This window comes from Rhyacophila brunnea, unplaced genomic scaffold, assembly GCF_057557595.1.
Source record: "Rhyacophila brunnea isolate RB1 unplaced genomic scaffold, BYU_Rbru_1.0 scaffold_1, whole genome shotgun sequence".
Classification (NCBI taxonomy): domain Eukaryota; kingdom Metazoa; phylum Arthropoda; class Insecta; order Trichoptera; family Rhyacophilidae; genus Rhyacophila; species Rhyacophila brunnea.
In genome coordinates, this window is record NW_028232751.1 from 44106079 (window position 1) to 44133901 (window position 27823).

General features: G+C 32.5%; 2 protein-coding genes across 3 annotated transcripts in view; one reads left to right on the top strand and one right to left on the bottom strand.

The window, feature by feature from the left end:
- Plod (procollagen lysyl hydroxylase) overlaps nt 1-8233 on the bottom strand; it is a 72987-nt gene extending 64754 nt beyond the window's left edge. Inside the window, exon 1 of one of the 2 annotated variants that reach the window (XM_085944537.1) lies at nt 7996-8233. In XM_085944537.1, coding sequence (XP_085800663.1) covers nt 7996-8161 — 166 coding nt within the window. In that variant the 5' untranslated portion in view covers nt 8162-8233. Of the gene's footprint in view, nt 1-4282; nt 4423-7995 lie in introns of those variants that run through there. The other variant, XM_085944546.1, reaches the window with a different exon arrangement.
- Nucleotides 8234-12227: 3994 nt separating this feature from the next.
- On the top strand, nt 12228-26738 carry Gbeta76C (guanine nucleotide-binding protein subunit beta-2). The gene is made up of 9 exons (XM_085946523.1): nt 12228-12299; nt 13393-13538; nt 16700-16833; nt 19197-19362; nt 21033-21118; nt 22180-22295; nt 23182-23311; nt 25127-25213; nt 26533-26738. Exons 1-9 carry the CDS (start codon nt 12228-12230, stop codon nt 26637-26639), a joined length of 1044 nt encoding a protein of 347 aa, XP_085802649.1. The 3' UTR covers nt 26640-26738.
- The last annotated feature ends 1085 nt before the right edge of the window (nt 26739-27823 follow it).

A 27823-nucleotide genomic window follows, 5' to 3' on the forward strand; every position in this document is an offset into this window, starting at 1 on the left:
ATTGGATTAAGTTACTTTTGTAACTAACAACGATTTTGAAGTTGATTCTTCTACTGGATTGAATCAATTTGGTCCTTCTACACAAAAAATTCTTGTTCAAAGTTTTATCCTTTAAATTCTGGCATTCAAAACTCATTTTCGTCAAGTAGTGGAATAAGTTCACTTTGAAAATATACCCCTCTAAGGTTAAGTTAGGTTACGATTACACATAATATATCAAAAGCAAATACATAGAATACCGTCCTCTGTCCTACGTAGGTACATATTCTGATATTTCTTCTCAGTTATCTTAAAATGGACAAATTCAATATTTTTTTTAATTTCGACATTATTTAGGTAGGTACCTCTACTGATATTTAGAGCGTGCGTAACCTGTCAGCGTCGTACCCAAAAAGACAACTTATTTCCACGAAACCTACCCTCAAAAATTGTAATATTCACATAGGTTCCTTCGTTTACTGCCTCTTAGAATCTACCGCCCCATTTAATGCATGAACTACTTACATTAACTCGACATCCCTGATAATATATGTACTTCATGGCCCCCACAAGGGGGGTGCAGATAGGGATCTAGTCTGGGAGCCCGGGTTCAAGGGGGCCCCGACGTGGCGGATCGACCAGATAAGTGAGATAAACACACACTTTACAGATTTGCTCTAATAGTAAAAAAGTCGACTGTGGCACTATTTCATTCTGGAGGTTTTAACATTTTAAAACACGTGGTTTTGCAATCCAATTTTTGATTATTGGATACTCGACAACTTTAAGTGGATTTATTAAAAACACAAAAAATCGTTAAAAAATACACGGAAGAATACCCTTCATTTTACCTGGAACACCATTTTTGGAAAACGCTACTGTAAGCCGTTATACTATATTTAGTCCTAGCAATAGGTAGGGGGTCCGCCAAAAATACTGGCCTTGGGGCCCGCTTCAAGATGTGGGGGCCATGATGTACTTATTATATAAAAAAAAAACTATTGATGACTGATGCTAAAATAAAATTATAAAAGAGTTACTTCACGATTCTGTTGCGTTGTCGAAAACGAAAGGACCAAACTGTGGAAATGTAAATAAACGAAACGTCTCCTGTTTCTATTTTCTGAAACACAATATGTATTGACTATTGATATGGAATATGCCACGTCATATCAATGCAGAAATCACTGAAATCAACGGAAGTGCAATTTTTTTCCGTCTCCGCTATGACCAGTGTGACCGACCCTAGACTATTTAGAGAAGGCTGTTGGTTCACTTTGTTAACAGTCCGAAAATATTATGTAGGTACGTATGCAGTTGTCCGTATCACAGTTTGCTGTGAGCTGTTATATCGGAAATATATATGGGCGTATAGTATTAAGATCAAATTCACGTCTAAAAAAAGTGTGACTATATTTTGCGATTTTTTTTTACTTATTCATCGGAAATAGCGAAGCGTGGTATTGTTGAATGATGTTTTGAATGAATGTTTGTTGAAAGAAGCCAAAGCGTACGATGTGGACTGTTGAAACTACATTTAATTTGAAAGCAACATTTGCAAGTGTAGAAGCGCTTTGAGTTTCAAAACTTTTAAACAATTAACTTAACGTACATTTGTGTAGTGGCAAAAGATTACGAACACAAAATTGTATGCTAAATAAATTGTGTATGCAGATATTATGTCTAGTCAAGACAAATGGGGGCAGTTACAGATATTTGCGATTAAAAATAATAAATCTAGAAGAAAGATTTAGAATCATTCTAAAAAATATACAAAAACTGCATCTATAAGCAGCATTGCAAACTTACCGTTTTTTTGCCAGATCTAGGATTCTTTTAGGCAGCTTGCAAAATTTGCATCTAGCGTATGGCGTTAATCTAGCGTTTTTCGACAACGCAAATAACTAAAAACTTTTCATAATAAAGCTAGATTATTATACTAGATTTAGATATACATATTAGTATATTGAAGGGTACAAATCGGTTATGGGGAATACATCGGCAAACAGATTTTGAAAATAGCTGATATACTGGATTATTTGTGAGGTTGGGTTATAACAAATAATCCGGTATATGATATATTTTCAAAATGTGTTTGCCGCTGTATTCCCCATAACCGACGTGTACCTATTGAAGTATTAAACCACCTATTTATAATAAAATAAGAGAAAATATTAATGGAGCATTTGCAGTAGGTCAATTATATTATTAAATCGATAAGACTATGCAATAATAATGTGTATATATATACGACACGGATAATAATTAATTGCGAATTTTGACTAAATATATTAGGATGTATATATTTTTAAAATATAGTTCATTAGGGGTCATCAGCAGTCTCTTTGGAGATAAGGAACCGTGTCAGTATTCCGAAGGACTGGCAAAACAATATCTGAATCAAGCGGAAATTATAATATTATTAAACTCGAATATTTTAATACTTATGTTGTTGCCGATTAAACGACAAAACTTTATTATTTTTATAGAAAAAAAACGTCGCATCTGACCTAAGATTGCATAGTTCATAATGTATTCCATTTTACTCTCGAAAATTGAACCAAATACATACTTAATATATATTATAAGACAATTACAAATATTATTATTTCGATTATGAAATAAAATTAATAAAAATAAACATTTTATTACTTTATGTATGCAAAACATTGCTTTCCAACCTTGTATAAATCAATGATAGGTTGTCCATCTTAAATCAGGTCACTGGACCTTTATCCCAAAATTATAAAAACATTCTTAAAACAGAAGCATTCCTTTAATTAAAATTTCACAATAATTGTAATAAAATCATTATACTTACCTAAGTCATAAAAAATTAAGGAGATCATTGATATTGTGTTTGTTACATAACAATATTAACTAAGGTAAATGAGCCGCAGAGGTGGACATGAGATTTTACAACTTTCTTTTTAGACCAAACCAAACCTAACCAAACCAAACCCTATGATAATGGTGTATCAAAATGTATGAAAATTTCAAACTTTCAAATAACGATTATTGGATCGAAAAGCCGATGCGCCGACAGAAAGGGTATTTTATTATAATTGTCTACAGAATAATAAACTGTTTTCGTAAAAAAAATATATAAAAGCTCGTGTCCACCTCTGCGGCATAATTACTTTAACTAAATACTAGTTATTAACTTTGTATTGAGACGATTATTTATTAATTTTGTGACAAATTGGATTAATTTTGTAACCGCCAATCTACTTCCGGATGACGATCTCCCTGTGCTCTTTCTGCTTCAAAATAAATAATTTAGTACTTCACGTGGAGATTTAAACTAGTAATTTATTACAAATACTGTTACGAAGCTACCGGGCTCAAATCCCAGTTGAATAAATCTATTATATTACATCATATTTACTTAGACAACTCTCGTAAAATAGATATGAATAATAATATTGTAAACAATATTCATTCGCGAGTTCCAAACACCAACAAATTTGTTTTTTTGAAGACCTATTATTTATAATGCTAAGCAGAGATTTTTTTTTAAATTTTCTTTATTATTTAGTGTCGGAATATAATGATGATAATATCGTCACTGTTCTGGCAGAAGACACCAATTCGAAAAAATTACATATTGAGTTAGTTATACCAAAATGTTCCTTATTTCAAACTTTACCGTCTGGAAACCTTCTTAATAAGTAAACACTCTTTATTTTAAAGTCATCCTTTTTTACGATTACTTAATAAAATCACATGATAGACCATTTCAAACATGTTAACAACTTCAATGTCAAATTACTCAAAACTAGTATTCTCCAGTTAGTGTGTTCTGCCAGAACAAAGACGATATGTGAATTTATTATAAGTATGTACGTTGTAGTTGGTATATGATAAACTATTCTTATGTACATAGATACATCTATCAATGATAACCGTTTTTGTGTGAATAAATAATAACTACAAAACAACTGGGTAATACCTATATACTTTTAATAAACTATAGTTGATAGTTAAATATAGTTAAAAATATAGTTGTAATATACCGCGAATTGATGGGACAGTTGACTTTTGAAAAATAGCTAACTTAATAAAAAAAAAAACATCAAAATAATAAACACAATAACAATAAAATGTAAATATAGGAAATTGTTTTAATTGACGAATGTTAGTAATAGAAACGACAATTTGGTAAGTATACGTAAAATTAGAGACATACTTGTACAAAAACCATGTAGTTACCTATTTATTTTTTGATTAAATACAATAATAATATGTTCCTGTGGGAACCCACCCAAAACCGAAAAGTTAGTGATCATAAATTAATATTTACCATATTTTCCTTCCGCCGAGACAGAAATTCCCAGAAGCACAATTAAAAAATTAATAACTACAAATGTTTTCCACATTTTTAATTATTGTTTAGCAGGACTACTCTGGGACAACACAATATCATCACCACAGTTCGTCACTGAGAAAGAAACCGAAACACCATAATAATTTGACAGCGAACTGACATCTCGAGCGCGACCGCAGCTAACTTCAAGTCGTTTATTAGGACTGCCAGTACAGAAACATACATTATCCCATTTATTGTCATTCGTCATATAATATCACTGTTTTATACAAAAAAATAGCATTTAATTTATGTAAATATATGAACTAATATATCTAAAATACTGTGTATATTTAACATTGCTCAATTAATAATATTTTTATAATCTCAAAAAATAGTTTTTAAGTCTGGTATTCCTACTAGGGAGACATTGTGATAGGGTTGTCAAAATATTATTATAAACATATAACCCAGCATCATTTTAGGAGCAGCAGCTCTGAAAAATGATCGAAATTGCTGCATTGTATTCAGTTTCCAGTCAACTAGGAAATTCGTCTTCTTATGCTACATGTCTCTTATATTTTCCCTTCGAGTACTTTTGTTGTCGCTCCTTATAATAATTAAATTTCATTTATTTGCGAAAAAAATAATATATTATTTAATATTTTCATAATATTTGGAAATATTCACATCATAATGTTAATTTTCATCTTAATACTGTGTACCTGTGATATTATTCAGATATATAGGTTTTATAATATATCAAGCGGTATAGATAGGCGCATGCACAAAGCACATTTTCTGGTTAAATTCTTTTTCCACAAGCCCAAACTCGACCAAACCAGACTAAAATACCGGAAACGACCGTATCTTATTTTTAATAATATAATACGATTGATGCGTTTGTGTGAAGTTTGGAATTATTCTTAGACAATTAGAGCATTTATTCTGAATTATGATAATTCACCTATATTTTACAAAATATAAAACAAAAATATGAAATGCTCATTTTTATTAGGCGACTTTAATGGATAAGGTATTGCAATAATGCATGATATTGATTATGTAGAATGTAGATGCATACAATTGTTTAACTACTTATTATTATAGGTTATTCAAACCCAGACAATATCAATTATTTTTAAGACGGAGAAAACTTCACTGCTATAATATGTTTACGTATTTATATTGATATGAAGATCTTTTTGAGATCAAATTTAATACCTAATGAAAATTGTTTTAATTACCTATTGTCTGGCTTTAATTGGTCAATATTATAAACATTCCTTTATATATTGTCTTTATACCTTCTAAATCTAATATACATGTCCTTTGTTGCAAAACTATACAGGAGCGACAAAAAACGCCGTGCATGATGTTTGTTTGCATATTTCCGATTCAAAGGCGGAAAAGTCGTATGGTTCTTTTTATTCAAACAAATTAAGTTAACATCAACATAAACGCGATTTTTGAGAAGCGTTATATTATTTTTTTTATGTTTTTGGTGCATACAACTTATTTTATGAAGTGTCCACCACACGGCCTATTTTGAAGACGCAACGACAATATTTAGATGAATTAATTACAACAAAAAAAATGGACAATCTTTTTTGATTCTGCAGATACGCTACAAATATAACTTTATAAGAAAAATGAGATATTAAAAAAAGCTATGCCAAACGAGCCGCCAATACAATATTTTAGTATATCGGTAACTAAAATAATTAAGTTGTAGGCAGCCCTAACTGATATACGGAAATGCCGCCATTTTCAAATTTAAGCGCGTCGCCACAGTGACGCGGGAATAATTTTATTATTATTGTGGCCAGGACTTTGATCTAATAAATTAATATATGAAATCAATTTCAAATTTAAAAAGAAGATAAATAATTTGATCACGTAGAAATGCCCGTAAGATATCTCAGGCTTCAGTTAAAATTAATTGAGTTCAAATATTTGCATTACCATTATTGAAATATTCATTTTTTCAAATGTGTAGGAACTTACATATTTTCACATACACTACGAGGTTTATTGTATTATTTTTATTAAGAAAATTGGTAAATCAACTAAAATGGTTGAAAATAATGGGTAAATTATACTTTCAAATTCAAAACTAAGCGTTTACTTACATAACAGTTAATTTTGTGTTGCCTATTTTTAGTGTAATTCTGTAAGATAGAATTGGCAGTTTCGTTAACAATATGATATATAAATTTAATTGGATGTTATGGATCAAATAGAGAATATTTCCTTATTAGTATGTTTAGCCGATAGATGGTGAAGAAACCCATATTCTAGAAAAACATATAGCCAAAAACTAAAACGTTATATATATTACAGTGAACCTAAAAATGGTGGACATTAAATAATTAGCTGTAGGTCAATTCGCATTGAAATTTCATTTGATAAACTATCGTAATACAATAATTGGTGGCTATTCCACAGTATTTTTAGTATAGTTCAATTGGTATTTATAATATGTAGACAAAATAATAATCTATACCTACATTGGTAGCATTGAATCATGGCGCTTTTAACAAGCTGGTTATTGTAACATTTTGTAATATTATGATACACCTACCTAGTACCTACTTACTGATATGTTTATGTGTGATTTTTCATCTGAATATTTTAAACAATGATAATTCATTCTATTAAAAAAACTTGTATTATTAATGCCAGGATTTTTTTAAAATAACAGTCTAGCTCTGGCAAATAAATCTCATATAGATAACGTACGCGCATGCTTGCTATAATTAATGTATCTTCAATACGAAATTATTTGAACCTGATTATTTAATCATTAGACTCAGTAACCTTGACTTTTGTATTTTATGATCTAATAATGTGTTGTTCAAGTTCAACGTATTCGGTATACGTGGTGGCCAATGTATTTGTTTAGGGTCGATGCATAAGTCCAATGTGGGTCGATGCCGAAAATCAAAATATGTATTAATGTAAGTTTCGTAATTTAGTGTAATTGTAATCTTTTTCCACAACGCACTTTTGGCGCTATGTCACACGAAATTAGATGGCTGTCAAACATAGTAGGTATCTAAGGATCAAATGCATAGACACACTCCTCGTAAGCAACACTTAATCGGTTTACGCTGCCGAAACAGATGACTTGAAAACTGTTTATTATTATGCTTATTATTAGAACGTCTTAGAAAGGCTAACTTAACATCAGCATCTCTGCATGTAGACATAAGTATTTACTACAATATTATATCATTGACGCGCGCTCGATAGATTTTGTAGATGGGGAGAATCCTTATAGAAAATCTATAAAGTAATATTTAATAATATTATGTAAGTATATATATAATTATAGACTAAACTTAACGTCTACTTAATGTTCAATATTATTGACTTGATTGACACTACTTACGTAAATATGTTTTCATAATATAATCAGAGATATATACCTCGCCATAACACTATAGGTACACCATTCTACTAAATCGACCGCTCTCCTACATTTAGGTAGATTACAATGTAGTAAATAGTAGGTAGTTCTATATGTAGGTATAGTTATCAATAGCATCGCGATGCAAATGTTATCATATTTAGGTACGTCACTGCTGTCAACGTAATTGTACATTCGATTGACAGTCAAGTTAACGACTGTGTTTACAGATTTAGTTGTGGGATTTAAATGGGAATTCGTGATCATAAAGCATATAACATTTTAATTAAAAACTCACCCTTATTGAAATGTTCCGCAGTCCAAACCGAATCCTCCGTGCAACTCGATTTCGCATCAATATCGCCTTTAGAACAGCTGCCATTTTCATATTGCTCGACGCCATTCAATTCAGCTGATAAAACTATAACGAACAACGTCGCATAGAAACTATAATTTAAAATCATTCTTAATTCAAATTTATCGGCGCACTTCCCGCCGATTTGATGTATTAACTGTCCGAAAATTGCTCAAAGACTGATTCGAAGACTTGCTCGATCATTTGAGTTTATTTTGATTCGTTTCGCTTTCCAATCATTTCGATCGACAAAATGTTTTTACAATCGGTCAACTTTGTGCATTATTGTACGCGAGCTTGTCGCAAATAAATAAGACGTGAAAAATGAAAGTGAAAATTTGCGGTATCGCTGTTCCGGGCTGTCTTTTTTTACTATTATATGTATATTTTCAATAGACATTATTTTATGGTTGAAAGATTTAGTATTCGCCTCAGTGCTACTTGCTTGGTAATAAGTAATTAATTGAGTAGGTATGAAGTAGCTTAGTTATCTAACTATTTCACGTCCAGGCCTGATGGTAGAGCGATTGGACCCAATTGGGCATAGACTGTACGAAGTACCTACATATTTAATCGTAAAAAGTTTACAATGCATGGCAATCTACAATAGAATCCAACCACGTTGAATGGTTAAAGCATTCTCAACATGTCATCTCAAAAAATATATTCAAAATAAATGAGTTCAGCTGTACAATACCACATTGTTAGACAAATGAGAGCAACTAAATATGTTTATTTATTTATTTAGGGAAAAAACATTGTGGACATAACAAATCAAAATTCATAAAATTTACATTAAGTATGACAAAATATACCTACCTAACAAGAGAGAAGAAGAAAAAATTAAAAACATAAACAATTTTGTACAGAAAAATAAACATTCTAAAATAAAATATGCAGTATATCACTAAAAATGTCTATAATCTTTGCGGGGCGCATTCGTTAGTCTTGCACACCTCGCTAATGGTACCTGCGCATTTATTCTATACATACGACTGCTATCGGCTGTTATCGAGAGTAGTTTATCATTTATATTGTATTGAGATATTATAATTGTTACAATAAGTTAACCGTCTAAACAGTCAAAACTGTCTATCTCGATCTAAAAGTTGCCAAGAGAGGTGCTGTTCAAGCATAGCATTTATTGCAACAATTACAACTAATTTATTGTAAAAATTATAATACTTCAATGCAAAAATTTGAAAAATTACCCTCGATAGCCGCCGATAGCGGCCGTTAGTAGTCTTGTGTACCTATAGAATAGATACGCTGATAGGCTTTGACACGAGAAAACGGTTCCGACCCAGAAAAGGTCATGGCTGCGACCAGGTAGATAATTGACAAGCGTACGTAAATTCAAATTCTTTAGACTCCAGGATTGGAAACCATCCCTTGCGATAACAGGCAAAAATGTCTTAACAGCAGAAGTGACATACGAGATTCAAGAGAGTGAAAAGTAAGTGTGCCTTGTAGAAAGGCAATCGGAAAATAATCGTCTGACGAATTATTGAAAGGACAATGGTTATAATATTATAACCATTGTCCTTTCAATACATGATATTGTCATGTATTAAAATAAAGACATCGAAGAATTCTGGACGCGCTCAAAAAAAGGCTTGTAGGAAACTCATAAGAACACCAAATAATAGACCCATATTCAAGAATACTACGCACTAACGAGACGTAGGGAGTACGTATAACATTTGGATTCGTTATGGCTTATCATTCACCAACATTCACTAACTATTTTTTGAGCGAAAAATAATATTCGCACCCCATATCCAGGAGCCTCGCATACATTTTTGAATCGGGTCTCGAACTTGCTAGGGCAGGGTCTGTTCACGTCTTATTAGAATTAATAGTGAACCCATATTGTCGGTGATATGTGAAAGTCTCCATCTGTACCTATATACTATGGTTATCTTTCAACATCTTTGACTTGAAGCACGAAAATGTGGCCGAGGGTGGCCTCATTATTATTATTATTATTAAGCATATCTCTACGAGGGTGGTTTGTTCATGAATAGGTCAGATGGTTGATGCGGTGCCGAAGACTGAAACTTCGCTGGATATTAGATAATCAGCATCGAGGACTGGAAGATAGTCTCGAAGCACAGAGAAAAATGGGTATCTCTAGTGGCCAGACCAAAACCCAGCATGGGAGGATAAAGTGCTTGTGATGTTGACGACTTATGCAAATACGTGAGTGGGAACATACACTGATTTGACGCACCTACGGGGAGTTAGCCGGAGCTAATTTCTGGCAGTCTCATAATCAGAACACTTTATTTAAGAATAGTATAAGTTTTATTTTACGTGTTTTGTATCAAAATAAACTTTAAGACTTTAAAAAAAAATCCTCTTTAGAGTGCCGAGTTCCGAGAAGGCAGGTGTCAAGCTATACTATGCTATGGTATACTATACCTTAGTTGAGCAGTGGGATCGGCTAGGTGTCAATACTACTTGGATTATTCGGACTGACTGTGTTGCTGGCAGGCTTGCTATTTAACGCTTGCCTAGAATGAATAAAATCACGTAAAATCGTATCTATGGTTTTCGTATTCTTAATTATTAAATACAACTCTTTTTCTGCTACAAATTTTGATTATTGGACCCGCTCTACACGCATCCTGATTAGTGATGAGTAGGGCCCGGATTTATATGCTAGTGCATGTTTTGTTAGGGTGTATGCACAGCTATGAGAGTTGCACAGAAATCTGTTTTGAAAGACACGGAATCCAAAAATAAAATTTTATTGTGCATATAAATGCATATTTGAGACGTTAGAGCATATTTGAGACATTAGTGCATATTTCATAAATAAATGCATATTTTAGAGCTTTTGAATGTATAATTTTAGTTTTTTTTTAAATTATTTTATCGAAATATAACTAATTTAGGAAGAAAGATAGTTTAGATGCACTTGCATTTTTAATGCCATCTCCGAGCTGTAGATTTATCAGTGGAAAAAGTGAAGTCAACTCGGGCACTATTATTTAAAGTTTGCCCAAGTGGACGTTGAGAGGTAATTTTCCGCATATATACCAAATACTGACAGATACCTATGCGGAAAAATTTAATGCCTCATATTGAAAAAAATAATGTATTTTTTTTTCGGGCAAAAAACAGAAAATAGTATTTAGGAATAGTTAGGTGTGTCGTTTTTGTTTTTCAAGTTATGTTTGGTTTACATTGCATTTATTATTCAATTATTTGTAGGTACTTGTGAAAAGGTGTCGCGATCAGTGCTTCATGACAATAGTTGTCAAGTCAATAATTCAAGTGGATTTATTTAAAAATACAAAAAATCGCTAGAAATATACGCGGAAACCTGGGGTTTCACGAAATAGCATTTGGGGAACACTCCTTAGATAGGGGCAGTGACGTCCCATGGGGGTAGGTAGATTTAGCGTCGCTTGGGGGCGGCAGTTACTCGAAGGGCAGCAAAATAAGGAAAATCATTTGTAATATACTTATCGAAATAGCTAGGTACCTAAACTTAGTAATAACGAAAATATCTTTTCAATAAAAAAATAAGCTCACTGGTTTTGTCGGGTTCGCGATAACTAGTTTACTTCAGTTGCCCTTCGACGTCCTTATTAGTCTGATATTTTGTTATTAATGTATCCATACAACACATTTCTTAGATATTGGACTCATGAATGGATGATAAAAATAATGTATAAAAAAATAAGGCGGCATTTTGGCGCTGCTTAGGGCGGCATTTTATCTAGGGACGTCACTGTATAGGGGCCCAATATCCTAGCCTGGGGGCCTGCTTCAGTATGTGGGGGCCATGAAATAGGGTATCGAAGGAATAAGCTTGGATAGTAATCTACCTTTTCTAAAATTGTATGAAAATATCCCATTTAATGTTGCAAACGCATACGTTGTAAGCCGTTGCAACAGCACAATTTAAAATTTAAATACTCTGTTGTAAAAGTAAAGTAGTACACTAACGATAACTAATATCTAATTTAATAAAGCCTTAGCAGTGTTACCAGTATAGGAATCGTAATCTCATTATAATAAATAGGATTATACTTTTGTTCGGTGGATGCGATGAGAATATCTGGCGAGTGGTCGTTTGCTGTCTGTACCGTGCGGTGTTTGGAGTCTATTCCTCAATCCGACTATATCTTTGCACCGGAAAAGGATATCATCGCAATATAAACATGCCCCCTAAGGATGACCCGGAGACTGCCGCGCTAAGGAAAGAATTAGCGGACATAATTAGTAAAATCAAGGTATGGCTAGTGGTGTTATTTTAGTTTTATGACAAGTTTGAGAACGTTTAATTTTAAACGTTTTTTACATGGATCGCCAACAGTTAGAAATACAGAGGAACAGTGCTACGAGTATATGGATTATTCAATTATTTGGATATTATTAATTTGTCTACGTACTGTTTATTACGAACAACGAGACGAATATTGTGTGTATAAGTTCAAAAGGTCACGTGCGTGGTTTTTGAAAGCTCAAATATTTCATTCAAATATTGAAGTGTTTTTTAAACAACACGTTGGTAGGTAGGTATATAAAAAAACTATTATATAAAATTAAACACATAAAACTATTATTCTTAGTAGGTGTCTAGTTATAGGAGCGTATGTAGAACCAATCTAGTTTTTGAAATATACCTACTTAAATATGAATCTCTCCACCATAGAGATAATATATTTTTAATTACCCGTGTAAGTATTCGATTGAATGCAGTGAATTTAAAAATATGGTATTATTCATTAAACATGTAAGTACAACTTACTAGTTTGTATAGAAAATGAAAATCCGTTAGCATATTAGTTAGAGCTATCACCCGGCATGCGAAATACCACAGGACAGATAATAAATAGAATACCGATAGACTATATTCAATCCGCCGCATCTTGATGCAGGGTTTTGAATGTCTGAGTGTCCTACGAAAATGAAGCACGCATTATGCACGTGCAATAGTGTGTGTAATACACCAACATTAAATGAGCGTAAATGCATAAACCTAGAGCAGTTTTTGGTATTCGACGTAAAACGTATTCTTAACACGTGTGTAAGTTTAACTCGGATTCTTCCGTACTCGAGTCGGTTACCTGCTTCGCCTTACCCGTTACGTATTTCAGTTCCCATTATTTCTGAGTTCCCTGCGAAATACGGACATTCGATTCCCATTCTGTCCAAGATTTTTCCAATAGATATGCTTTTCAAGGTTATTTATATTGCTCCCTAAAATAAAAATTCTTTTTACTTAAAATCCTTTTTAATTTATATCCAATCAAGGGATTTCAATGTGTTTTAATTTATATAGCACCTACTACCTAAATTTTCTTTTAATTTGTGACCTTGCAGGAAGATCAAAAGAAAAATGCAGATGCAACACTTGGAGATAAATGCAGTGATATGGGCGATGCTCCTAAAGTTCGGCTGCAAACCAAAAAACTCCTCAAAGGTCACATCAACAAGGTGAATTCAGTTCATTTTAGCGGCGATTCGAGGTATGTAATCCATTCTGATAATCTATACAAAATGAAACCAACTAAGCTTCTTCTTTTGGCTATTGAGTGATATTCGGGAATGGTCGATTTTATGACTCCCCTTATTAATTTATATATTATTTATACTATTGGAAATAGCGGTGAGTAAGTAGGTACATTACCCTTATTACTAAATCATTCATTGACAGTCAAATAAAGAAGCTTATTTGGTTTAAATGTTTAATTTGGCAATAATATTTCTTAAATACATCCATTCACTGTTAGTTGGAAAAGTGTGTTGCGTAAATGTCACAAAATACTTACTAAGCATTGCGTGCGCGAAATAATAATATGTGCATCATAATAATATTACCGCTGGCGATTTTGTTTATCATTTCATTTTGCCTTTGCTGTACCTAATCTTGCATAAATAAATTAAAATATTATTAAATATTTAATGTTATACCTACCTAAATGTCTTTTGTAGTATTGTCAAAATAAAACTGTCTTGCTGCAATTTTATTACTACGAAACATATCGATATCATGTACAATGACTCACTTTCTATCAATATGTTTAAACAAAGTACGATCAGAAAACTGAGAAAGTAACTGTACTTGTATTATCTACAAAATAATACACTTATACGAAAAATCGTAAATAGCCTATTATAATTCTCGATGGAAAAACTCAGCGCATCAGTATTGTTAACGTCCCTTAGTTTTTATTATGATTTTACTTGCATTTCTTTATAACTTGCGTTAAACGTAGATATGCGAATATGTTTATAATATTGTAACATTGAAACAATAATATAATATTATGAAGCCAGTCAAAAACCGTCAAAGCCAAACTAACGTAACGTATTAGTTACATTTTCCTCGCTGTAGGATTGGTTTGTCGAATAGATCAATAATGTTCAGGAGACGAAAAACAAATTTCATAATTCTATATTTAAGGAGATATTTAAATTGTTATTTTTACAGCATACGAATGATGTATTCATTACCATTTCAAAGTAATTTAAAGAAAAGGATGGTTCTGGTCTATTTAGATACAAAAACACATTCTGCATTAAAAGGTCGATTTCGACAATAACGGATATTCGACAAACCAATCCTATAGCGACGTTTTGTTGTATCTTTGTAAGCAGACATATTATTTTCATCGATTTAGCCTAACACACACAAATATTAATAAATTTTATCACTATTCTATACACACTACTGCTATCCGCAGCTATCGAGGGTAGTTTTTCATAATATGTTTGTATCGAACGAAGTATTATAATTTTATTATTACAATAAGTTAGCCATCTAAACAGTCAAAACTGTCTATCTCGCTCTAAAATTTAGCACACCCAAGAGAGGTGCTGTTAAAACATAGCACTTATTGTAACAATTACAACTAATTTATTGTGCCAATACTTAGATACAAAACTACCCTCGATAACTGCCGATAGCAGTCTTGTGTATAGAATAAATGCGCTGATCATTGAGAACAATTTATTTAGATTATTTAAGTATACTTAATAAGTACCTACATACGAAAACAATATTAACTATTCCAGCTATAGTAGCTCATGGCCTGTTTTTTGATTGGCGTACTTACACGCAATGCGTGTTTCTCTCTTCACAGCGGTTTGGTTTTATTCCCGTTGTCATATCAATAAATTTTATGGCCGAACGGTCGGAAACCATCAGAGGTCGCATTATAATACCTACTCCGAGATTTGAACTACTATCGGGTGACTAGGAATAAGGAATGTTTCTACCAGTGCCATCCCTAGGCAAAGTGCCGCCCATAAGCACACTTCTAATGCCGTCCTCTTTTATATTGAGTTTCAAATTGTCTGCAAAATTCGTTAGGTACCTACTTAGGTACCTATTTAAAAAAATCGTAAATTGACACAATCTACTGAGAATTTCCACGACGCCTACTCTCAAACAGTGGTGGTTTTAGATACGTGGAGGTATGCGGCATAGACAGGTTTGGAGGCACCCATACAACAATATTTTTAATATTTCAATAAATTTTTAAACTAAGATGGCAATACTTTCTAATGAAGCGACCGTGCTGCATCATGAAAAAGCGCCACTGCTCTCAAATGTTGTAATATTTGTATTTGTTCATCCATTCGCCGCCCTTTATTATGTGCCACCCCTATGCAATGGCATTACCTGCCTGCTGCCACGGGACGGTGCTGGTTCCTACCAGCAGTCAAAGTGACTGGTTTACATAACTAAAAACATTTTGAGCATACATAATTTTGAAAACACTTCTCTCTTTGAAACACACCTCACTTTGAAGACACCCCACAGGAGTCGGACCTGCATCTCTCGGGTTTCGCGCCCATGCACATATACTACTATGCTAAAGGCGTCATACTTAATTGCGACAAATTTTAACTAATGGCTTTTAATACTCTCTGAAGCGCTTTCCAAATTAAGCTTCTATTGGCGATCGGCTTTTGTATTTTAAATCAAAGTAGATATTACTTAAATTTCGTCACTGTTCTGGCAGAAGACACTAATTCGAAAAAATGACATTTTGAGTTAGTTATACCAAAATGTTCCTTATTTTAAACTTTACCGTCTGGAAACCTTCTTAATAAATAAACAGTCTTTATTTTAAAGTCATCCTTTTAACGATTACTTAATAAACTCACATGATAGACCATTTCAAACATTTTAACAACTTCAAAGTCAAATTACTCAAAACAAGTATTCTCCAGTTAGTGTGTTCTGCCAGAACAGAGACGATTTGTTTAAGTATTTGAATGTTACATTCTTAAATCTTGTGAATTATTCGATGAATAAAAAAATATTTAATTAAAAGCATTTTATGACGTTGTAAAATTACTATGTTTAAGTGTATTTGTATAAAATTGTTTCAAACTGTTTTGTATTTGCACATGCGCAAGCAATAGCTTGTAGAGAAACCTAATTATGTCTTAAGCTTCAATTACATTGAGCTTCTTTACGAGCTGTTTGTTGGCGAATTTATAATCTGCCTGTAATGTCGCCCAGTGTAATCATCGAACATGTTAGCTTGTTCGATGATTACACTGGGCGACTTTACAGGCAGATTATAAATTCGCCAACAAACAGCTCGTAAAGAAGCTCATTGTAATTGACGCTTTAGTGATATTATTATCGTTTATTCTAACGAAACATTTTCAGACACTGTGTCACTGGATCATTAGATGGAAAATTAATTATTTGGGATACATGGACCGCAAACAAAGTTCAAGTCATTCCACTTCGATCCTCTTGGGTCATGAGTGTTGCCTTCGCGAACTCTGGAAATTTTGTTGGTAGGTATATCTAAACCCTTTACACTATCCTACAGTGACGAGAGGTGGAGGTAGACTATTAAGAGCATACATCTGTGAAACGGCAAATAATTTTCAATAGTAGGTGGGACGAAATTTTGCACTCGTCGCCAATCGGAGACTGACAGTTGAGGTGTGAGCACGTCAATTTGTTTTGTCATGGCGTCGGAGGAATATATTCTTAAATCGTATGTAAACTTTACGTATGTACTTGAAAAAGAAATCATGTCAATGAATATACTATTATTATTAGTAATATAATAATAAACATAACATTAAATGAACGCATGTTGAATTTTTATGACAAATTATATTTCGTTCGGCACGCGTTATTTGCACAATCCGCGCATCGCCTAGTCACGATCTTTTTAGACCATGCCTCAACTGAAGTATAGCCTTATAGTGCACACTAATAACTAAACTTTGTCAGTCATACTTATTTGTTTTCATTGAACTAAGAATACAATTTGCAGACGGTGCTGGTTAGTTTTTTAAAATTCAATTCATAATAGTTTAAGTTGTACGTACACCTACTATGGGCGATCCGACAACATAGTATACACTTTTTCAGTCATACTTATTTATTTTCGTTTCGTTATTATTCGTAATACATTACAGATGATGTTGATTAGTTTTTATTAAATTCATTAAGCCCTGCCTAAGCCAAACCATAATTAGTCTATCTGTAAAATATCTAAAATGATGTATGGTTTAATGGCATACTTTTATATATTTTATATGCTTGGATTAAGCAGGATTTAATTGAATTTTAAAAACCAACAAACACTATCCATACATTGTTGTCTTAGTTCTACGAAAACAAATATGTTTGACCGACAAAGTTTAGTATGCACTAACTATTAATGTCCGATCTTAACAGCCTACCTCCACCCTTCGCCACTGTTATCATGCTACTATCTGCTATCACCCTTCCAGTCGAAACAATCGACTGGAAGGGGAGAATCGGCTCCAAAGAAGGCGAAGACAGTTCCATTTGCAGGCAATGTCATGGCGTCAGTTTTTTTTGGGATGCGCGTGGGGTAATTTTCATTGATTATCTTCAGAAAGGAAAATCAGTAAACGGCGTGTATTATGCAAACTTATTGCAGCGTTTGAGTGATGAAATCGAGAAAAAAACAACCGCATTTGGCGAAAAAGAAAGTTTCGTTTCATCAGGACAATTCATCAGTTCGCACATCCGTTATCGCGATGGCCAAAATCAATGAGTTAAAGTTAGAATTGCTTCCTCACATACCTTATTCGCCAGATTTAGCCCCCTCGGATTATTTTCTGTTTCCAAACTTGAAAAAATGTCTCGGTGGTTAAAGATTTGCCAACAGTGAAGAGGTGGAGTCGGCGGTAGATGGCTATTTTGAGGAGCTCGACGATTCTCACTATAAACAGGGTATCGAAGCTATTGAACATCGCTGGGAAAAGTGTATCGAACTAAAAGAAGACTACGTAGAGAAATAAAAATATTTTTTCCCAAATTTTTTGTGTTTTCTTTGTTAGGTCGGGTACTTCTGAGAACTACCCTCGTACAGTAATTATTCAGATTAGTTCATAAGCAGGGCAGCACTGATTGAAGTAAATTAATGAAAAATTGCTTATATTTTTTTTGTTTATAATAATTAATTAATACATACGGTGTCGAATTTTATGAATGGTTTGGAGACAAATTTTCAAATGTTTGCTTGTGTTTTAAGCTTAACTTTATAGCTTAAGTGGCAAACAAACAGTAAAGGTACCTGCATAGTTGCGGTGCCTGAATGTTTTACATTTTAAAACCTTGGATTGTTATACATTCGAATCTTTCTGATGAAGCAAGGGTAAAACTACTATGGATTTTGCACAGCTTAAAGACATTATTGTTAGGTTAGGTTAGGTTAGGTTAGGTTATCGATATATAGTTTCATCTTGAAACTCGAAAGGTTTCGAAGTTGTTTTAACTTCTCGAAAATAATAAACTTGAAACAATTCATGAAGTAACGTGGTCACAGTGGTGTAGTGGTGAGGTGAGAGTTAAAGGGCGCGCCTACATACTACTATTGTCAATCGTGCGGGCTCACATGATCACTCAGTTGAGTTTGATAGGTATTGACATAATTAATGTATAAAGGCACTGATTGAATATTCACGGAAATTGTTCTATTTACTTAAAGCTGGGTAGAAAGACGCGCGCCTATATCCATTCATTGTCTATTTTATTGATTTGAGAAAAAATATGAAATCGGTCTTTTTCTTCATTCTGTATAATGTCTACTTTTTAATTAAGTACGTTTTTCACCCGGATGATGTTGCGGGCTATACCTACTAGTATATAATATATATTTTTTGTATTTCAGCTTGCGGTGGAATGGATAATATGTGCACAGTTTATGATGTGAATAACCGGGATGCCACAGGTGCTGCAAAGATTGTCCGGGAGTTAGCGGGGTACGAGGGATTTCTAAGCTCTTGTCGATTTCTAGATGACAAGAAAATCTTGACCGGTTCCGGAGATATGAAAATGTGAGAATGAAAAATAATAATTTTATTTCAATACAAATAATTCTGTTTCGCTCCATTATTATTAGATTCTAGTACAATTTTCTATCACACATCCTGTCTAATTATATTGTCTTTCTATATAGATAAAGTCGAACTTGGTTATTACGAGGAAGATGGGACTGACTGAATTTACTCATTATATCAGTGAATAGGTATTTTTAAATGAGCAGTCACATATCACAAAAAGTCGCAATTCAAACAAAAATACACAATTAGAATTTTTCCCCGAAACAAGCATGGCATTCATAAACTACAGAAGAAGTTGTTTATTGTAATGAACGCTGGTAGGTACCTGATGACTTCACAAACCTTGGATTTTTTACATGCAATTTCAACCATATCCGTGTACACTTTTTCAATATTGTCGGCGAAAACACCAATTAGGTAGGTACTTAGACACTTAACTAGTGTCATAAACGTAATCCGATTCCGGCGGCATCCTGTCCGGTCGGATTTTATTGCTTAGGGTCGAAATGTTTTTAAATAATCTACACATTAACAGTTTTAAGAAAATTTTTGACCGTATTTTAGGTCGGTATAACCGATAAATAGCTTGTTATAAAAGTGAATAAATGTATGCAGAAAAACTAAAATTTCAACGAATGTTTCCTCGTTACATCCGAAATCTCGCTATATTCGTGATCGTAATAACCGAGCTCGACTGTAGTTTCCATTTCATGTTACAGTGCCTGTGCACGTGCATGGATTTACTGGCAACAATAACATGTAAATTAAATTATCACGACAATAACTGTTTACACACGAAAGTGCCGACTGTCTTGCCAATTTCATTCTTCAAGTTTTCTTTTATTTTGTTAACTCTCAATTCATGGTGGAACTGCATTGTATTGTTGTTTTTATTTTTTATTTTTTTGTAGTACTTATTCCACTTTTATATAATCGCAAGCAAATTCGGTACTGTTCGGTGTTATTTTTTATATAGTATAAACATCTTTTTGTTTGTTTTGTATTTGGAGAGGAAAATTTTAACTGGAGCCCAAGCGGCAACTATACCCTTGGGATGGCCCTGCATCCTACGTTCTACAGTTTCACTGAACTCAAGATTTTATTTTAATAATGCCATTCGATGTAGAAAGGTCATTTCTTTATAATCCAACAAAAACTTTCTGGGATTAATCATTAATTCAATAATTATATACAAAAATGTCTGGGTTGATTATATGTTAAACTGTCAAACTTCATTGTGCCATTGCTAAGTTCATATTATGAACTAAATAAAAAATAAACACATTTTTACTTAAAAAATCAAGTCTTTCACATTGAAATTAGAATTTGTGCAAAATTTTTAAACACCATTGTCTTAGCTTAGAACAAGGTATTTTGAGTTGTTTCCGTATAGAACTGAGATATTGTGGATTCAAGTCCCATTCGGTAGGTAAATAAATATTTTTTTATTATTGGTTTGTTTCTGAGGTACCAACTTCAAATTAAGTACGTACATGTCATAATTTCTTAATTAAATATTTAAATATTACCATATGGTTGGAATTATTTATTAAAAAAATATTTTATTTGAAAATCTCCATTCCACAGTAAGCAGAATAATTTATCCACAGTATTTTATAATAATCATATTTTGCTTATTCAATATTATGATAAAATATTTTTAGTTGTATTTGGGACCTTGAGGCCGGAAAAAGAACTACCGAATTCGAAGCTCACAGCGGAGACGTCGTCTCCATATCCCTTGGTCCAGGTTGGTAAAACATCAATAGGATATCAAATTATTTGTCAGTAGAATATTATTCAAGTGGATGAGAATTTTTTTTCAAGAATAGAGTTCTGTGGTCGATTTAAAATGTCATCAAATTTTATATATGTACAATAAAAAATCAGAAACCGATCAGTAAATCATCATCATCAGCCGGGGTCAATCCACTGCTGGATGAAGGCCTCCCCAAGCGTTCTCCAACTCTCTCGGTCCTGTGTCGTTCGCTGCCACGTATTTCCGCCGAACTTTACCAGTTCGTCAATCCAGCGGCTTTCAGTAAATAATTTATTAAAAATAAGGTTTCTGAAATTTTGCGAAAGCAATATTTAGTTTTTAAAAAATAGTGTGAAATCTCCTGTTGCGTCTTTGTAGAATAGTAAAGTTGATAACCGTGGCTTCAGTTTCATTTCTGAGAGACGAAGCGCTGCATTGACATCCATTTGGTTTCTCTATGTCATTATTTTAACTGACATGGCCGAAAAACTGGATCGGTGGTTGGAAAAATTTGTAAATGAATTATGTCCATTATAAATATTATCATTTAAGAGCTGAAAAATGGTGGCAAATTAAAAATTACAGTTTTTGTTGCGAAACACTATCAATATAAGGAATGCCATATCACATATATGTGACCAAATATATCTCAGAGTCGTCAAACCCTGAAAACCAACTCTTCAGAACTTTTTCAGAACACTATGCATACAATGGAATTAAACTCATCAATAGAGATAGTAATATAATTATTTATTGTCAACATATTGTGTATTCTTTTATTGACATGTAAATGCTAGAGAAGCATCAAATTCCTTAGTAGAAAAGTCAATTGTTAACCATTGGCAATATTATAAATTTTTTCATAAGGAATTATTGGAAAATGTGTCCCAAAAATATATTATTTAGTACTTCACCACTGAATAGATACATGAACAAATAAATGTAAAAAAGTAATAGTGTAAAAATGTGAAGATAAGTGTGTAATTCATCTAAATTAGGATCTTAATTTCCACAAAATGTTATACTTATTAATTTATTCAAAAATATTTCAGATGCAAACACTTACGTAACTGGATCTGTGGACAAAACTTGTAAGCTGTGGGATGTCCGAGAAGAAAAACCGCGCCAAACTTTCTTCGGTCATGAGTCTGACGTCAATAGTGTCTGTGTACGTTGAATGGTTGACAGTTTTACTTGTGAAAAATATTTAAAAAAAAAAAATACAATCGAATAAATATTCAGTTCATTGTTTCATGTGACACTATCTATTGGCAGTCATCAGATAGATGACCAATCATGTATTTATATGAATCATCTTAAACTATCATCTGGAGAACATGGTATAGGTACACTAATACCACGCTCTACTGTTGAGATACTTTCCTGCTAGCCTTATAAATGCCTTATAACGAATCATTTATTTACATACAATTTTCAAGGCGTCAGTTATACAATTTTATTTTAGAAGAAAAAATTCGAAAACTTCAAAGTTTTTGGTTGAAATTGCATTTTATTCATTTCGAAATAACATTTCCATACAAAAATTAATACGTTCTTTATTGGGATCGATTGATTCACAGTAAGATGTTTATTCCTTGTTCGAAGCTTGTCGACTGAATAGTTCTTGTTATGTGTCTTTTCGTCGCTGTAGGATTGGTTTGTCGAATAGACCAAATGTCAAATGTTCAGAACACGAAAAAAAAATATCATTATCCTATATTTAAATACAAAGAGGTATTTAAATTGTTGGTTTTACAGCATATGAATGCTGTTTTCATTACAAAGCAATTTAAAGAAAAGGATGGTTCTGGTCCATTTAGATAAAAAAAATCATTTTGCATTGAAAGGTCGATTTCAACAAAAAAGGATATTTGACAATGACTATTGTTATCGGTCTGTGTTCGGTTGAAATATTTTCACCTCCAGTTGTTTATTTCATCATACATTTAATATTATGACATAATGACGAAAATGTATCGAAATTCCGCCATAATTAGATATTAAAAGCTGTATATTAAGGTATATTGAATTTAATGTATTTGACATTACTTTAGTTTCATCCAAGCGGACATGCCTTTGCGACGGGATCTGAAGATAAAAGTGCACGTCTCTTTGATCTGCGAAGTGACCAACAACTTGCACAATACGCTCCTCCAAATAATACCAGCGGATTTACGAGCTGTGGTAAGCACAAGATTCATTGATACATTATTACATTATCTTCTTCATCGTGAGCATTCCCATTGCAAAGGTTGGTCAGCAATAGACCTTATTAAAAAATAATTCAGAAGATTTGAGAATGTAACATTCTATATATTGAATATACGTAATTGAAAACATCTCATGCATATCCCCACTAGAAAAAATCTTTATTTAGAAAAAAAACGACACCCGACAGGACCTGTACCTGTAACCACTGGATTCGCACCAATGTGGTTTTCCAATTATTAGTTAGTAATGTTAGTTGTTAGTAGTTAAGGCATTTGATTGACCTTAATTTAATATACAAAAGCCGATAGCCAACATTGTAATGCAATTTGATAAGCATTTCAATGGGAAACCACACTGGCACTAATTTACCGGATACAGGTTCAAGTCCTGTCGGGTGTCGTATCTATTTAAAAAAAAAATATGATTATACTACAAATATTATTGTAATGGTGGTTTTCTACTGTGCTTTTGTTACAATGTAATCTTTGAATACTTCTGGTATTAAACGAAATCAACCTCATTCATCAGATGCCTTACTTCCTAGCACAGTACAAATAGTGGTATGTAACGAATAGTTTCAATGACGACAAAGGAAACCTTCTTCTATGTCGACGGAGTCTACATTATTATGAAAGTGAAGCTGAATAAATAGTTACTATTAATAATGATTAAATTAGTTGTAAGTAAGTCTTCTTTCATTGCAGATTCATTTGTAGCATGTTCACACTTTCGTTATTAAGTAAACTAATACAAAAGACCCATATTACGAATTTATCTAGGTATAGTGCATACTCTGTGAGAAGTGTTCAATCATAATAATAGCGTATAATGCAAATTACTTTGGTATTTGAATGGGAACCTATCACAGAACAGGCAATCATTATCTACAAAATTCAAAGAAATGTACCTAAATTTTTAGCAATTTTGAGTTGGCTGAGTGGTACTGGACATAAATAAGATATTAAGTTAGGTGACAAATAATTACAAGATAAAAAGAACTTTTTATATACCACGTTTTTAAATTTTCTGTTGAATCATATAAACTTGACATTTCTATGTATTAACAAATACTTTTTTTTGTACTTGATAGAAATACTGAATAAATATAGAATACTGAAATGACATTTCGACATTTCATATTGATTTCCATAGTAACGCATGTATATATTAATAATTTAGTTGCTAGGACCCCCTTAGCAAGCAATAATAGTGTTTTACTTTTTACGAATTTTTTCCGAAATAACTTTCCATACAAAACAGAATTAACTGAAAATGAATTCAATTCTGCTTAAAGATGGCTAAAAGTATTAAAAGAATGCATTGTAATCGTGTTCTGATATATTCTAAAAGTTTCAAATGTCTAGCTAGTCGGGAAGTTAGTTAAAAATCTTCAATCGTCGAATACAAATCTTGGAAAAACAAGAAAAAATTTGTACTGGAAAAACAAGAATACAAGCTATAAAAAGATGCTAATAATAAAATACTGATAAATTCAACAGATAAAAGATTGTTCAATACACCGTTTAATGAAAAAACACTTATTAATGTCAGTGGATATAAATTTAATTGTGTTTGGGGTCTCCTGTAAATTAGAAAAAAATGAGATATGTTTCTTTGATCCTAAGGGGCCGAACCAAGACATTAGAAACTCAGAATATGTTCCCCAATTTCAATCGGCCATTGAGCTTATCTTATTACGAAATAATAATCCAAATAAAAGTTAGTCAAATGAATCTATGTAAAATTTAATGGCTGTTTTTATACTTAGCTAACCTCTTTTTTTTACAGGCCTTTCTTTGAGTGGGCGATTTATATTATGTGGATCTGATGACAACCATGTTCACATATGGGATACCTTGAAAAACCAACATAACGGTTTGTTATAAAATCTTTATATATACAAATTATATAGTTTTCATGAAAACATCATTATATCCAGAATATGTTTATTGTTTTTAACAATTATTATTGCACATATTTTGGTTCGCGCCCGAGCTAGAATAAATAATTATTTTTCTCGCTCTGCTTGACTGTCTCATGTTGACAAAAAATGTGACATAATTTTTCAGGGTAGATTCTACCAATAAACGTAAATGTTTATTTGAGGTTTATAAAAATAGAAACCAAATGTCATGATACAACAGTAGTACAATAATTATTATTGACACGATTCATGCTAAAAATATAATTGAAAGTGCAATAATTTGAAAATTTCGAATTAACCCCTACCATACTGATTCGGAATTTATTTAAAAAAAGTAAATAACTATTTTCACTCTCAAATGAAGCATATAGGCGTCTACAGAATGAGGGTTACACTATCATTTTTGAATGGCGAATTTATATTGACCATTTATTGAAGAGACCTTGCTTTAGATCTATTACACATCACGAGCCTAATGCTACAAGGTTCTAAGTGTTTATTTTTGACAAACCAAACCTTACAATGAAGTAGTATTCTAATCTCCCTTATTGTTACATTTTGTTTCTTTAAAAATAAGCACATAGAACCTTGTAGTTATGCACTCGCGACATGGTAAAAAACAACATGTGGTTTAATTATCTTAATTCGGCGGGAAAATTTGAAAATATAAATTTGTTATCCTCTTAACTATTCCTTTAAGACTAAATAAATTAAATTGTCTATTATATTTTTTTGTACGTGTCTACTCATTATGTGAAGCATATGGACACCACACAGCGAGTCAAGGAATCCCTATATTATATTATGATACATTCACTTGACAAACTAAAAGTATTTGAAAGAAACTATGTGTCCTTGGAGCCAATTATTATTTAATTATTTCAAACAAAATAATTAAAAACAATGAAGATGTCACGCATTCTATTTTCACTCTTAACGTGTTAAAAGGAGTAAGAAATATTGTTGCTGCACTATTATTACGCCCATGATGGCTGAACAGTTACATGTTAGGCTTAGATGTCGTGGATCCCATGCTCAAATCTTAGGTCTGACAAAAATCACTATTATTATTTAATATGTATGAGCAGGTGGCTAACATCCATTTCTTGTATTAACAAAAATCTGTATAACCCCCCCCCCACTCTATGGAGGTTCGTATGATCTTCTTAGGATAGAACATGTTAAAAAAAATGTTAATCATGTTTTATAACCATCAACTGAAATAGTCATATTTAGGATTATTAGGAAGTAATTGTAATTTATTTTACAGGTACGCTCCATGGGCATGAGAATCGAATCACATCATTATCGGTGGCCGGGAACGGTATGGCGGTGGCGACATGCTCATGGGACCAATACGTCAGAATTTGGGTGTAAAGAAAACACCACTGGGAATTATCTATAAGGATTAAATAATGATCTGAATTATTTTCACACACAAGTTGACAATTGAACTCTGAAAAATACAATAAAAAGTTCGACAATTTTATGTTTACGTAAACCTGCCTATTTCTACAAAACTTAATTGCATTCTCGAATAATCTGTTATATATATATAGGAAAAACCTATACAGATGGAGATTTTATATATGAAAAAATAGTTACTTACTAAGACTAATATTAATTTAGTTGCAAGTTATTTCATATTGCAGATTCATTTGTACAAAGTTTACATTTGTGCTTTAAAGTGTATTTATTTATCCGGACCGCACTGCGATAAAAATGCCTTGCGTCATTATTATAAGCCTGAAAGAAGTTTTTTTTATACATTAAAATATTATTATTTAGAATTGAGTCACATGACTCGTGGGGCACTTATCGACACCTTTTCTAGTGGCCTATAAGGCCGGAACTGCAAAATGGTACTTTTCAGTAGTACATATTTAATAAATTTTAATGACACCACCATGTTAATTTTTAATGCTGAAATCGTAATTTTTAGATGATTGATGTATTATATCAGGATTGGCGAATCTTTTTATGTATGCGTGCCAAAATTTCCCTAATATTATTTTTCAACTCTCTAACGTGCCGAGCATTTTTACATGAAAAAATAGTTTTTAAAAAATCTATTACCACTCACAGAACATAGACATATAGCTTCATCACTGTTTTCAAGACAACATACATTCCGGTCCACCAATTTTGAAACTGTCTGCCAGAATTACTACTACTAGCTTCACCAAGTTTTTATTTCTTATTTGGTGCAGTAATTTTTTGTGGGTATAAATGAAATTATTTGTTAATGTATTAATTAGTTTGGTTCGCATCGCACTAATTGACACGAGGATTGCTCCGATCATATGAGGCATTCTCTTGCTAAAGGGGTCTCAAGCATTGTAAATCAATCAAAATTAGAGGTTTGTGGCGCGGCACCCCCCCGCCGCCTGATGAGGTTATAGTGATAATATTATAAGTGACGCATAAAGTCTAAGGACGGACCTGTGCAATTATATATTTAAATTAAACGTAATACTTATTCTTGAAGAGTATTTGCCTGCTATTTTTATACAATGCGATCTGTCATTTATTATTATTATAGGTATTTTTTTCTTTTCAAA